At 38.9% G+C, this 14,426-nt stretch overlaps 1 protein-coding gene across 4 annotated transcripts in view; it reads left to right on the top strand.

Annotated features, from left to right (window-relative positions):
- LOC105468143 (boule homolog, RNA binding protein) overlaps positions 1 to 14,426 on the top strand; it is a 60,375-nt gene that overhangs the window by 29,201 nt on the left and 16,748 nt on the right. For 3 of the 4 annotated variants that reach the window (XM_011718182.2, XM_011718184.2, XM_071073139.1), the window contains 2 exons: positions 2,137 to 2,184; positions 2,983 to 3,111. In XM_011718182.2, the coding sequence (XP_011716484.1) occupies positions 2,137 to 2,184; positions 2,983 to 3,111 (177 nt within the window). Of the gene's footprint in view, positions 1 to 2,136; positions 2,185 to 2,982; positions 3,112 to 3,577; positions 3,610 to 14,426 lie in introns of all 4 variants that reach the window. The other variant, XM_011718183.2, reaches the window with a different exon arrangement.

Below are 14,426 nucleotides of genomic sequence, written 5' to 3'. Positions count from 1 at the left end.
AGCACTTCAGAGGTGGCTGTGGCCTCAAGATGCTGTCACACTGTAGCAGCTTGGCTCACAGGATGGGATTGAGGGGGTGAGGAGTACATACTTTGTACTTCTAATTTGGGACAACGCAGCCACGAATTCCCAGCAACTCTTCAAACTGTGAGACTATGGGATTCTCCTGTTGCAAGGAGTGTGGGTGTTTGCAGTAGCAATGCAGGCTGGTGGGGATCTTCTGTGTACCTTTTCCCTGCAATAAGAAATTGCAGGACTCCAGGCAGATCCAATCTTAGCAAAAGAGAAGGGGTTGCAGAGGCTGAGTGGCTCCATGCTGTGCTCCTGGATTTGCAGTCACCACAGGTGTGTCTCCACTCCCCTGCTGCAGTCTAGCACTCTCCCTTTAATGCTCCTATCAAATTGTAGCTGTTTATTCATTGCCTTAGTCCTTTCTTGTGGCGGGATGGGGAGCCAGTGGAAAATGAATACCAGGCATCTCTGGTCAGCCATCTTGCTGACATCATGCCTCTCTTTTTTCACGAGGGAACTAAACAATATCATACAAGAAGATGGACTCTTTGCTTCCTTTTACCAAATGTAATGAGGTCAGTTTTGCTCCCCTGGCTAACATTTAATCTAAAAAGTCTTCAGCAATAATTCCCAAAGTAAGATACAGGTATTGGACTGCAAGCTGGTTTTTTAATGTTAACATACGTCAGTTTCTGGCTATATTATATTTAACATAATTTATATTAAAGTAAATAATATATTGTGGTTTATTATATATTATGACATCCTCTTTCAGTTAACCAGCACTCTTCATTAATTCTAGTGAGAAACTGGGGATAAGTGAACTATAATGACAGACCATTTTGGTCTATAGCGGGGTCATCAGACTATGGCTTGCAGAACAAACTCTAGCAGCAGCCTGCTTTTGTAAATAAAGCATTATTGGAACACAGCCACTTTTGTTTACTTATTGTCTATGGCTGTTTTTGTGCTACAGTAGACGAGTTGAGTAGTTGGCAGTTACTCTTCTTTTTCCCCTTATCCTAGCCCTAGGCAACCAGTAATCTACTTACCTGTTTTTCTAGATTTGCCTATTCTGGATATATCCTATAAAAACAATCATACAATATGTGGTCTTTTGTGACTGGCTTCTTTCATTTAGCATAATGATTTCAAGATTTATCTGTGTCATGATAAATGAGACATCGCATGTCTTAGTACTTCATTCTCAAATAATAATATCCCATTGTATGGATACACTGTACCACATTTTGTTTATCCATTCATCAGATGATGGACGCTTGAGTTATTTCTACTTTTTGACTGTTATAAATAATGCTGCGATGGACATTCACATACAAATTTTATGTGAATATATATTGTTAATTCTGTTAGGTCTTGTAACTAGGGTGGAATTGCTGGGTCATATGGTAATTCTGTTTAACCTTTTAAGGAAGTATTTATTTTCCTAAAGGGGTGCACCATTTTACATTCCCACCAGCAGATTATGGGGGTTCTAATTTCTCCACATGCCCATCAACACTTATGATCTACTTTTTTGATTAAAGCCATCCTAGTGGGTATGAAGTGTATTATGGTTGTATTATGGTTTTGATTTGTATTTCCCTGAAGGCTAGTGGTGTCGAGCGTTATTTCTTGTGTTTATTGGCCATATGCATATCTTCTTTGGAGAAAAGTCTATTCATATCATTTACCTATTTTTAAGTTGGGTTACTTGCCTTTTGATTATTAAGTTGTAAGCGTTCTTTATACATTCTTGATATAAGTTCCATATTTTCTCTCATCCTGTGGGTTGTATTTTCACTTGCACAAAAGTTTTGATGAAATCAAATTTAACTATTTTTTGTTGTTGCTTTGTTGTTTGTGCTTTTGGAATCATAATTTTACAAACATTTCCTAATTCAAGGTCAAGACATTTACATCTATGTTTTTTTCTAAGAGTTTTATAATTTTAGCTCTTACATTTAAGTCTCTGGTCCATTTTGAGTTAATTTTTGTATATGGCTTTAGTTGATTTTTGTGTATGGTGTGAGGGTTCAACTTCATATTTTTGCCTGTAGATATCTAGTTTTAACCCTTATTTATAATCTGAGTGGGTTTTTCTTTTCTTTTATTTAATTTTAGGCCACCGCACAGTATTTACCAGGACAGTGGCAGTGGAGTGTTCCTCAGGTAAATGTTAACTTTCAATATATAATTTTAAATCCTTCTTTCGTTATATTCTTGTGATGACTGCATGAATACTAAAGTCAGGAGAACTAGATTTGAGACCTTCCTCTATTTATTAACATTCTTTTGGCAGTTTGTTTTCAGTTTCTTCATTTGTAAAAATGTATGTAATGATACTATACCTGTGTAAGTTTCCTTATATGATTTTTGTGAATATCAAATGATAATGCATAAGTGAAAGCATTTTATAAATGTGTACTGTATAAACATGAAAACTTACTCTTTTTTACTATTAGTATTATTTGAAAATTTAGCATTTTTCTAGCTTCACTTGGATTTGGCTTCAGTTCTTATTCCGTTCCTAAATAAGTATTCTATTTTCCAACTTTTGGTGACAAACAGTACTTCACCAAAAAATTGTTTAATGACATTTTCCCACTTCCTTTAGAAGTCACAGAGCTGAGAGCAGACATTTATGTCAATTTAAATACCATAGGTCACTTTATTACAAACTTTACTGGTGATATTAATATAACCATAATTATTATCTGGATTTATATATGAGGTTCTGAGTCATTAAGAAGTTTTAGTGCTTACCAGTGATAAGATTATTTACATCTACACAATTGGAATTTATAACAGATTAGTTTCTGATCCATTGCTGAGATACTTCTGTGCTATTCCTAAAAAAAAATTTAGTAAAATATAAAGCAAATACTTCTCTCATCTGTTGGCTAAGTCATTTGGTTTAACAGAGATAAGTAATCGTATTTGAATTAGAAATGTGGTTTTGTGTTTTAGCCTCCTGCCTCTTCTGCTCCCTTCTTATACCTGCAACCTTCTGAGGTTATTTATCAACCAGTGGAAATTGCACAGGATGGTGGATGTGTTCCTCCTCCACTGTCTCTGATGGAAACTTCAGTTCCAGAGGTATGTATTAGTCTTAAAGTAATTGATCTATAACTACCTCATGTTAATATTTATTTCTTTTTCTCTTTTTTAAATTTGTTCACGACCCTCATTGAAACTGCTTCATCTTCTGTTTTGTTGATTTATTCAAATCTCTTCCCCTTTCTTATATCTAAGAATGCATCATCTTAGACTTTTTCACTAACTAGTTCTGAACCGTTCCCCAAATCAACCATTCACTCCACTATGCTAATCTTTGATTTGATCTTTTTGACATAGTAAAATTCCAAATACCCTGCATTCTCATTTTGCCTGTCAATCTGTATTGTTACTAACATTCTAATAGTCAAAAGCATATAATTAAGATGAAGAAGAAAAAAATCTCTAAAAAAATTCTTCCTACAAAAATGTAAATTAAATTTATAATTACAAATTTTAATATCCTCTTCAGCATCTTTAAATTATATTTCTGATCCATTACTTATAGCTTCACCATCTGTGTGCCAGGAACTGTGCATGGTATGTTTTATTTTATATTTTATTTATTTTATATTATTTTAAGTTCCAGTATATATGTGTAGGATGTGCAGGTTTATTACCTAGGTAAACCTGTGCCATGTTGGTTTTCTGCATCTATTAGCCCATCCCCTAGGTGTTAAGCCTGGCACGCATTAGCTATTTTTCCTGATGCTCTCCCTTCCCCAGCCCCCAACAGGTCCCACTGTGTGTTGTTCCCCTCCCTGTGTCCATGTGTTCTCATTGTTCAGCTTCCACTTACAAGTGAGAATGTGCGGTGTTTCGTTTTCTGTTCCTATGTTAGTTTGCTGAGGATAATGGCTTCCAGCTCCTCCCAGCAAAGGACATGATCTCGTTCCTTTTTATGGCTGCATAGCATTCCATGGTGTATATGTACCATATTTTCTTTATCCAGTCTATCACAGATGAGCGTTTGTGTCGATTCCATGTCTTTGCTATTGTGAATTGTGCTGCAATGAACATATACATGCATATATCTTTATAATAAAATGATTTATATTTCTTTAGGTATATACCCAGTAATGGGATTGCTGGGTCAAATCATATTTCTGCCTCTAGGTCTTTGAGGAATCACCACACTGTCTTCCACAATGGTTGAACTAAATTTACATTTCCACCAACAGTGTAAAAAAGCATTCCTATTTCTCCACAGCCTCACCAGCATCTGTTGTTTCTTGACTTTTTAATAATCGCCATTCTGACTGGTATGAGATGGCATCTCATTGTGGTATTGATTAGCATTTCTCCAATGATCAGTGATGTTGAGCTTTTTTTATGTTTGTTGGCTGGATAAATGTCTTTTTTGAGAAGTGTCTGTTCATGTCCTTTGCCAACTTTTTAACGAGGTTCTTTTTTTTTTTCTTGTGAATTTGTTTAAGTTCCTTGTACATTCTGGATGTTGGACTTTTGTCAGATGGATAGATTGCAAAAATTTTCTCCCATTCTGTAGGTTGTCTGTTGACGCTGATGATAATTTCTTTTGTTGAGCAGAAGCTCTTTAGTTAATTAAAACCCATTTGTCAATTTTTGCTTTAGTTGCAATTGCTTTTGATGTTTTCATCATGAAGTCTTTGCCTGTGCCTAAGTCCTGAATGAATGGTATTGCCTATATTTTCTTCTATGGTTTGTGTGTGTCTGTGTGTGTGTGTGTTTGTTTGTTTGTTTTGGTTTCTCTTTTTTTTTTTTTTTTTTTTGAGACGGAGTCTCGCTCCATCACCCAGACTAAAGTGCAATGGCGTGATCTCATCTCACTGCAACCTCCACCTCCCAGGTTCGAGCGATTCTCCTGCCTCAGCCTCCTGAGTAGCTGGAACTACAGGCACGTGCCACCTCGCCCAGCCAGCTAATTTTTTCTTATTTTTAGTAGAGACGGGGTTTCACCATGTTAGCCAGGATGGTCTCGATCTCCTGACCTCGTGATCTGCCCACCTCGGCCTCCCAAAGTGCTCGGATTACAGGCATGAGCCACCACACCCAGTCCTTCTATGGTTTTGGTAGTTTTGGGTTTTACACTTAAGTCTTTAATCCATCTTGAGTTAATCTTTGTATAAGGTGTAAGGAAGGGGTCCAGTTTCAATTTTCTATACATGGCTACACAGTTTTCCCAGGACCATTTTTTTGTTATTATACTTCGTGATCTGGTATACATATGCAGAACGTGCAGATTTGTTACATAGGTATGCATGTGCCATGGTGGTTTACTGCACCCATCAACCCATCATCTACATTAGGTATTTCTCCTAATGCTATCCCTCCCCTTGCCTCCCCCCACCAATAGGCCCTGGTGTGTGATGTTCCCCTCCCTATGTCCATGTGTTCTCATTGTTCAACTCCCACTTATGAGTGAGAGCATGCAGTGTTTGGTTTTCTGTTCTTGTGTTTGCTGAAAATAATGGTTTCCAGCTTCATCCATGTCCCTGCAAAGGACATGAATTCATTCTTTTTTATGGCTGCAGAGTATTCCATAGTATATGTGTCACATTTTCTTTATCCAGTCTATCATTGATGGGCATTTGGGTTGGTTCCAAGTCTTTGCTATTGTAAATAGTGCTGCAATAAACATACATGTGCATGTGTCTTTATAGAAGAATGATTTATAAACCTTTTGATATATATCCAGTAATGGGATTGCTGGGTCAAATGGTATTTCTGGTTCTAGATCCTTGAGGAATCGCCACACTGTTTTCCACAATGGTTGAACTAATTTACACTCCCACCAACAGTGTAAAAGCATTCCTATTTCTCCACATCCTCTCCAGCATCTGTTGTTTCCTGACTTTTTAATGATCGCCATGCTAACTGACATGAGATGGTATCTCCTTGTGGTTTTGATTTGCATTTCTCTAATGACCAGTGATAATGAGCTTTTTTTCATACGTTTGTTGGCCACATAAATGTCTTCTTTTGAGAAGTGTCTATTCATATCCTTCACCCACTTTTTGATGGGGTTTTTTTTTCTTGTAAATTTGTTTAAGTTCCATGTAGATTCTAGATATTAGCCTGTTGTCAGATGGATAGATGGCAAAAATTTTCTCCCATTGCGTAGGTTGCCTGTTCACTCTGATGATAGTTTCTTTTGCTGTGCAGAAGCTCTTTAGTTTAATTAGACACCATTTGTCAATTTTGGCTTTTGTTGCCATTGCTTTTAGTGTTTTAGTCATGCCTATGTCCTGAATGGTATTACCTAGGTTTTCTTCTGTGGTTTTTATGGTTTTAATTCTTACATTTAAGTCATTAATCCATCTTGAGTTAATTTTTGTATAAGTTGTAAGGAAGAGGTCCAGTTTTAGTTTTGTGCATATGGCTAGCCAGTTTTCTCAACATCATTTATTAAACAGGGAATCATTTCCCCATTGCTTATTTTTGTCAGGTTTGTCAAAGATCATATGGTTGTAGATGTGTGATGTTATTTCTGAGGTCTCTGTTCCATTGGTCTATATCTCTGTTTTAGTACCAGTACCATGCTGTTTTGGTTACTGTAGCCTTATAGTATAGTTTGAAGTCAGGTAGCATAATGCCTCCAGCTTTGTTCTTTCTGCTTAGGATTGTCTTGGCTATACGGTCTCTTTTTTGGTTCCATATGAAATTTAAACTAGTTTTTTCTAATTCTGTGAAGAAAGTCAATGGTAGCTTGACAGGAATAACATTGAATCTATAAATTACTTTGGGCAGTATGACCATTTTCATGATATTGATTCTTCCTACCCATGATCATGGAATGTTTTTCCATTTGTTTGTGTCCTCTCTTATTTCCTTGAGCAGTGGTTTGTAGTTCTCCTTGAAGAGGTCCTTCACATCCCTTGTAAGTTGGATTCCTAGGTATTTTATTCTCTTTGTGGCAATTATGAATGGGAGTTCACTCACGATTTGGCTCTCTGTTTGTCTGTTATTGGTGTATAGGAATGCTTGTGATTTTTGCACATTGATTTTGTATCTTGAGACTTTGCTGAAGTTGCTTATCAGCTTAAGGAGCTTTTGGGCTGAGATGATGGAGTTTTCTAAATATACAATCATGTCATCTGCAAACAGAGACAATTTGACCTCCTCTTTTCCTAATTGAAGAATACCCTTTATTTCTTTCTCTTGCCTGATTGCCCTGGCCAGAGCGTCCAATACTATGTTGAATAGGAGTGATGAGAGAGGGCATCCTTGATTTGTGCCAGTTTTCAAAGGGAATGCTTCCAGCTTTTGCTCATTCAGTATGATATTGGCTATGGGTTTGTCATAAATAGCTCTTATTATTTTGAGATATGTTCCGTCAATACCTAGTTTATTAAGTGTTTTTAGCCTGAAATGGTGTTGAATTTTTTTGAAGGCTTTTTCTGCGTCTATTGAGACAATTATGTGGTTTTTGTTGTTGGTTCTGTTTATGTGATGGGTTACATTTACTGATTTGCATATGTTGAACCAGCCTTCCATCCCAGGGATGAAACCAACTTGATGGTGCTGGATAAGATATTTGATGTGCTGCTGGATTCAGTTTGCCAGTATTTTATTGAGGATTTTCGCATCAATGTTCATCAGGGATGTTGGCCTGAAATTTTCTTTTTTTGTTGTGTTTCTGGCAGGTTTTGGTATTAGGATGACGCTAGCCTCATACAATGAGTTAGGAAGGAGTCCCTCTTTTTCTATTGTTTGGAATAGTTTCAGAAGGAATGGTACTAGCTCCTCTTTGTACCTCTGGTAGAATTTGGCTGTGAATCTGTCTGGTCCTGGACTTTTTTGTTTAGTAGGCTAATAATTACTGCCTCAATTTCAGAACTTGTTATTGGTCTATTCAAGGATTTGACTTGTTCCTGGTTTAGTCTTGGGAGGGAGGGTGTATGTGTCTAGGAATTTATCCATTTCTTCCAGATTTTCTAGTTTATTTTTGTAGAGGTGTTTATAGTATTCTCTGATGATAGTTTGTATTTCTGTGGGATCAGTGGTGATATCCCCTTTTTCATTTTTTATTGTATCTATTTCATTCTTCTCTTCTTCTTTATTAGGCTGGCTAGTGGTCTATCTATTTTGTTAATCTTTTCAAAAAACAAGCTCTTGGATTCATTGATTTTTTTGAAGGGTTTTTCGTGTCTCTGTCTCCTTCAGTTCTGCTCTAATCTTAGTTATTTCTTGTCTTCTGCTAGCTTTTGAATTTGTTTGCTCTTGCTTCTCTAGTTCTTTTAATTGTGATGTTAGGGTGTCAATTTTAGATCTTTCCCACTTTCTCCTGCATGCATTTAGTGCTATAAATTTCTCTCTAAACACTGCTTTAGCTGTGTCCCAGAGATTCTGGTACGTTGCGTCTTTGTTCTCATTGGTTTCAAATAACCTATTTATTTCTGCCTTAATTTTGTAATTTATCCAGTAGTCATTCAGGAGCAGATTGTTCAGTTTCCATGTAGTTGCGTGGTTTTGAGTGAGTTTCTTAATCCTGCATTCTAATTTGATTGCACTGTGGTCTGAGAGACTGTTTGTTATGATTTCCATTCTTTAGCATTTGCTGAGGAGTGTTTTACTTCCAATTATGTGGTCAATTTTACAATAAGTGCTATGTGGTGCTGAGAAGAGTGTATATTCTGTTGATTTGGGGTGGAGAGTTCTGTAGATGTCTATAAGGGCTGCTTGGTCCAGAGCTGAGTTCAAGTCCTGAATATCCTTGTTAATTTTCTGTCTCGTTGATCTAATATTGACAGTGGGGTGTTAAAGTCTCCAACTATTATTGTGTGGGAGTCTAAATCTCTTTGTAGGTCTCTAAGAACTTGCTTCATGAATCTGGGTGCTCCTGTATTGGCTGCATATATAGATTTAGGATAATTAGCTCTTCTCATTGCATTGATCCCTTTACCATTACGTAATGCCCTTCTTTGTCTTTTTGATCTTTGTTGGTTTAAAGTCTGTTTTATCAGAGACTAGGATTGCAGTCCCTGCTTTTTTTTTTTTCTTTCCATTTGCTTGGTAAATATTCCTCCATCCCTTTATTTTGAGCCTATGTGTGTCTTTGCACATGAGATGGGTCTCCTGAATACAACACACCAATGGGTCTTGACTCTTTATCCAATTTGCCAGTCTATGTCTTTTAATTGGGGCATTTAGGCCATGTAAATTTAAAGTTAATATTGTTATGTGTGAATTTGATCCTGTCATTATGAATCTAGCTGGTTATTTTGCACATTAGTTGATGCAGTTTCTTCATAGTGTTGATGGTTTTTTCATTTTGGTATGTTTTTGTAGTCACTGGTACTTGTTTTTCCTTTCCATATTTAGTGCTTCCTTCAGGAGCTCTTAGAAGGCAGGCCTGGTGGTGACAAAGCCTCTCAGCATTTGCTTGTCTGTAAAGGATTTTATTTCCCCTTCACTTATGAAGCTTAGTTTGGCTGGATATGAAAATCTGGGTTGAAAGTTCTTTTCTTTAAGAATGTTGAATATTGGCCCCTACTCTCTTCTGGCTTGTAGGGTTTCTGCAGAGAGATCTGCTGTTAGTTTGGTGGGCTTCCCTTTGTGGATAACCTGACCTTTCTGTCTAGCTGCTCTTAACATTTTTTCCTTCATTTCAACCTTGGTGAATCTGACGATTATGTGTCTTCGGATTGCTCTTCTCAAGGAGTATCTTTGTGGTGGTCTCTGTATTTTCTGAATGTTGGCCTGTCTTGCTAGGTTGAGGAAGTTCTCCTGGGTAATATCCAAGTTGGATAATTTCCAGCTTGGTTCCATTCCCCGCATCACTTTTTGGTACACCAATCAAATGTAGGTTTGGTCTTTTCACATAGTCCCATATTTCTCAGAGGCTTTGTTCATTCCTTTTCATTCTTTTTTCTGTAATATTGTCTTCACACTTTATTTAATTAAGCCAATCTTTCATCTCTGATATCCTTTCTTCTGCTTGATCAATTTGGCTATTGATACTTGTGTATGCTTCACAAAGTTCTCATGCTGTGTTTTTCAGTTCCATCACATCACTTATGTTCTTCTCTAAACTGGTTATTCTAGTTTGCAGTTCCTGTAACCTTTTATCAAGGTTCTTAGCCTCTTTGCACTGGGTTAGAACATGCTCCTTTATCTCAGAAGAGTTTATTAACCCCCTCTGAAGCCTACTTCTGTCAATTCATCAAACTCATTCTCTGTCCAGTTTTGTTCCCTTGCTGGCGAGGAGTTGTGATCCTTTGAAGGGGAAGAGGCATTCTGGTTTTTGGAATTTTCAACCTTTTTGTGCTGGTTTTTCCTCATCTTTGTGGATTTATCTACCTTTGATCTTTGATGCTGATGACCTTCGGATGGGGTTTTTGCATGGATGTCGTTTTTGTTGATGTTGGTGTTATTGCTTTCTGTTTGTTAGTTTTCCCTCTAAGAGTCAGGCCCCTCTGCTGCAGGTCTTCTGGATTTTGTTGGAGGCCCACCCCAGACCCTTTGCCTGGGTACCACCAGCAGAAGTTGCAGAACAGCAAAGATTGCAGCCTGCTCCTTCCTCTGGAAGCTTCATCCCAGAGGGACACCCACCAGATGCCAACTGGCGCTCTCCTGTATGAGGTGTCTGTCAACCCCTGCTGGGAGGTGTCTCCCAGTCAGGAGGCACAGGTGTCAGGGACTCACTTGAGGAGGCATTCTGTCCCTTAGCAGAGCTCGAGCACTGTGCTGGGAGATCCATTGCTCTCTTCAGAGCTGGCAGGCAGGAACATTTAAGTCTGCTGAAGCTGCACTCACAGATGCCATTTCCCCCAGGTGTTTTGACCCAGGGAGATGGGAGTTTTACCTATAAGCCCCTGACTGGGGCTGCTGCCTTTCTTTCAGAGATGCCCTGCCCAGAGAGGAGGAATCTAGAGAGGCAGTCTGGCTACAGTGGCTTTGTGGTGCTGAGGTGGGTTCCGCCTAGTCCAGACTTCCTGGTGGCTTTATTTACACTGTGAGTGGAAAACCGCCTACTCAAGCCTCAGTAATGGTGGATACCCGTCCCCCACACCAAGCTCGAGTGTCCCAGGTTGACTCAGTCTGCTGTGCTGGCAGCAAGAATTTCAAGCCAGTGGGTCTCAGCTTGCTGGGCTCTATGGAAGTGGGATCTGCTGAGCAAGACCACTTGGCTCCTGACTTCAGCTCCCTTTCCAGGGGATGAACAGTTCTGCCTCTCTGGGGTTTCAGGCACCACTAGGGTACGAACCAAAAAACACCCTGTAGCTAGCTCAGTGTCTGCCCAAATGGCCGCCCAGTTCTGTGCTTGAAACCCGGGGCCCTGGTGGTGTAGGCACCCAAGGGGATCTCCTGGTCTGCGGGTGCAAAAGCCATGGGAAAAGTATAGTATCTGGGTCAGATATCACCGTCCCTCATGGCTTCCCTTGGCTGAGGAAGGGAGTTCCCTGACCCCTTGTGCTTCCTCGGTGAGGCAGCACCCCACCCTGTTTCTGCTCACCCTCCATGGGCTGCACCCACTGCCTAACCAGTCCCAGTGAGATGAGCTGGGTACCTCAGTTGGAAATGCAGAAATCACCCACCTTCTGCATTGGTCTCACTGGAAGCTGCAGACCACAGTTGTTCCTATTTGGCCATCTTGCCCTGGACCTCCCCAGCACCATTTATTAAACAGGGAATTATTTTCCCATTGCTTTTTTTTTTATCAGGTTTGTTGAAGATCAGATGGTTGTAGATATGTGTGGTCTTATTTGAGTTCTCTATCCTGTTCCATTGATCTGTGTCTGTTTTGGTACCAGTACCATGGGCATAGTATGTCTTAAATCAGTGTCATTAAAGATTATGAAATTAGCATTTACCTCCCAATTTAAGTCCATTGTTTTATTACTTTTGTAATACATAATTTTGTTCTGAAACAATAATTTCCACAGTTGGATCTTAATATTTACTATCAATACTTTTACTAGGATTTCTTTATTGTTTGTTTCATGCCCCCCCATTTTTGTTTGTTTGTTTTGTTTTGTTTTGAGATGGACTCTCACTCTGTCACCCAGGCTGGAGTACAGTGGCACTATCTCGGCTCACTGCAACCTCTGCCCCCTGGGTTCAAGTGATTCCCCTGCCTCAGCCTCCCAAGTAGCTGGGACTACAGGCGTGTGCCACCAAGTCCAGCTAATTTTTTGTATTTTTAGTAGAGATGGGGTTTCATCATGTTAGCCAGGATGGTCTCCATCTCCTGACCTCATGATTCACCCACCTCAGCCTCCCAAAGTGCTGAGATTACAGGCATGAGCCACTGCACCCTGGCCTACCCCACCTATTTTTTTATGGTTGCTTTTTTCTTTTTTTCCTCAACTTTACTAAATTGTAAATAACGAAAAATGGTATACATTTACAGTGTATAACATGATGGTTGGATATATGTACATATTGTGAAATGATTACCCCAATCAAGCTCATCCATCACCTCACATGGTTATCCTTTTTTTTGTTTGCGGTGAGAACGTTGAAGGTACCTTAAGTCTTAGCAATTTTCAAGTATATAATACGTTATTATCAACTATAGTCAGGCTATACAGTAGATCTCCAGGGCATATTCTTCCTTTAGAACTGAAACTCTTACCCTTTGACCAACATCTCCCATCTCACTCCCCATCCCCAGCCCCTGGCAACCACCATTCTTCTCTCTGCTTCTATGAGTTCAACTTTTTCACATTCTACATATAAATGAAATCATGTAGTATTTGTCTTTCTGTGCTTGGCTTATTTCACTTAGCATAATGTCCTCCAGGTTCATCCATGTTGTCATAAATGACAGGATCTCCTTCTTTGTTAAGGCTGAACAGTATTCCATTGTGTATATAGGTACTACATTTTCTTTATCCATTCACCGATTGATGGAGCCTAAGGTTGGTTCCATATCTTGACTATTATAAATAATGCTGGAGGCCGGGCGCGGTGGCTCACGCCTGTAATCCCAGCACTTTGGGAGGCCGAGGCGGGCGGATCACAAGGTCAGGAGATCGAGACCACGGTGAAACCCCGTCTCTACTAAAAATACAAAAAATTAGCCGGGCGCGGTTGTGGGCGCCTGTAGTCCCAGCTACTCGGGAGGCTGAGGCAGGAGAATGGCGTGAACCCGGGAGGCGGAGCTTGCAGTGAGCCGAGATCGCGCCACTGCACTCCAGCCTGGGCGACAGAGCCAGACTCCGTCTCAAAAAAAAAAAAAAAATAAATAAATAAATAAATAAATAAATAAATAAATAATGCTGGAGTGAACATGGAAATGCAGATATCTCTTTAACATACTCACTTCATTTCCTTTGGATGTGTATACACAGTAGTGGAATTTCTAGATCACATGATAGTATTTTTAATTTTCTGAGAAACCACCCTACTATTTTCCAAAATGGCCATACTAATTTACATTCCCACCAGCAGTGTACAAGGATTCCCTTTCCTCCACATCCTTGCCAGAGATCATTTTTGTTCCTTGTAAAGCCCTTTTTATCACAGGGGTTCTGTATTGGGATGTGGCAATTGCTACTTCCTTTGCCACTTTCCCCCTGCTTCACCTCCAGCAGTAGTATTCCTCAGGCTAGGTAGTAGACAAGAAAAATTGTAGAAACATGATGTATCCATCAGTTCTGCCTCCCCTGTTATTAAGTCAGGATTATTATTTTAATTATTATCCTAATTATTAATAGGGTCTCTGTGGAGATATTTTGTGCTTCTACCTCACCCTGACCAGTACATACTTCTGCACTCAAGACTCTAAAGTATCTCTGAGGAGGTCTTCCAGAACATCGACCTCTAGGGAAATCTTTATCCTTTCTGAAGCCTAAGGAGGCTTCAGAATCCTCCCTTATGTTGGTCCAACTTGCACAGCACTTGGCAGACATTCTACATTGTGTATAGTTTGGGAGTCATAGGCATTTTCTTCTTTAATTGATGATGGCATTTTAAAAATCTATATTTTGTTCTTTTTGTTGTTTTCTGGTTTGCAAGGACAGGTAGTGAGATAAGAATGGTTTTACATTTGATTTTTTGTCAGAATCTCTTTTGGCATTAGATCATATTTTTAATTCCTGATATCAGATACTTACCATCAGAATATATGCACTATTTAATGGAATCTAATAAAGCTTTTCTGAAAATATTGCTCATCATTACCTTAAAACTTGTACTTTGTGTGGTATTTCCATACAAAATATTTGCGTGTTTTTGTTTTGGTATTGTTTCTAGTAGCGGGTATAGTCTGACTAATATATAACTTAATGAATAGAGTGGGATGGTTTACAGTTGAAGTGTTTTTTTTCCCTAAAATTAAGAACTTCAGGACTTTTCTTGTGAGTGTTATAGTCAGATTTCCTTTAAAAAAAAAAAAAAAGTAACCATGATTATTTTAAACTTTTGCCGAG

Source organism: Macaca nemestrina, chromosome 11 (assembly GCF_043159975.1).
Source record: "Macaca nemestrina isolate mMacNem1 chromosome 11, mMacNem.hap1, whole genome shotgun sequence".
NCBI lineage: Eukaryota > Metazoa > Chordata > Mammalia > Primates > Cercopithecidae > Macaca > Macaca nemestrina.
The sequence above is the reverse complement of the archived record's forward strand: the minus strand, read 5'-3'. Positions and strand labels throughout refer to the sequence as shown.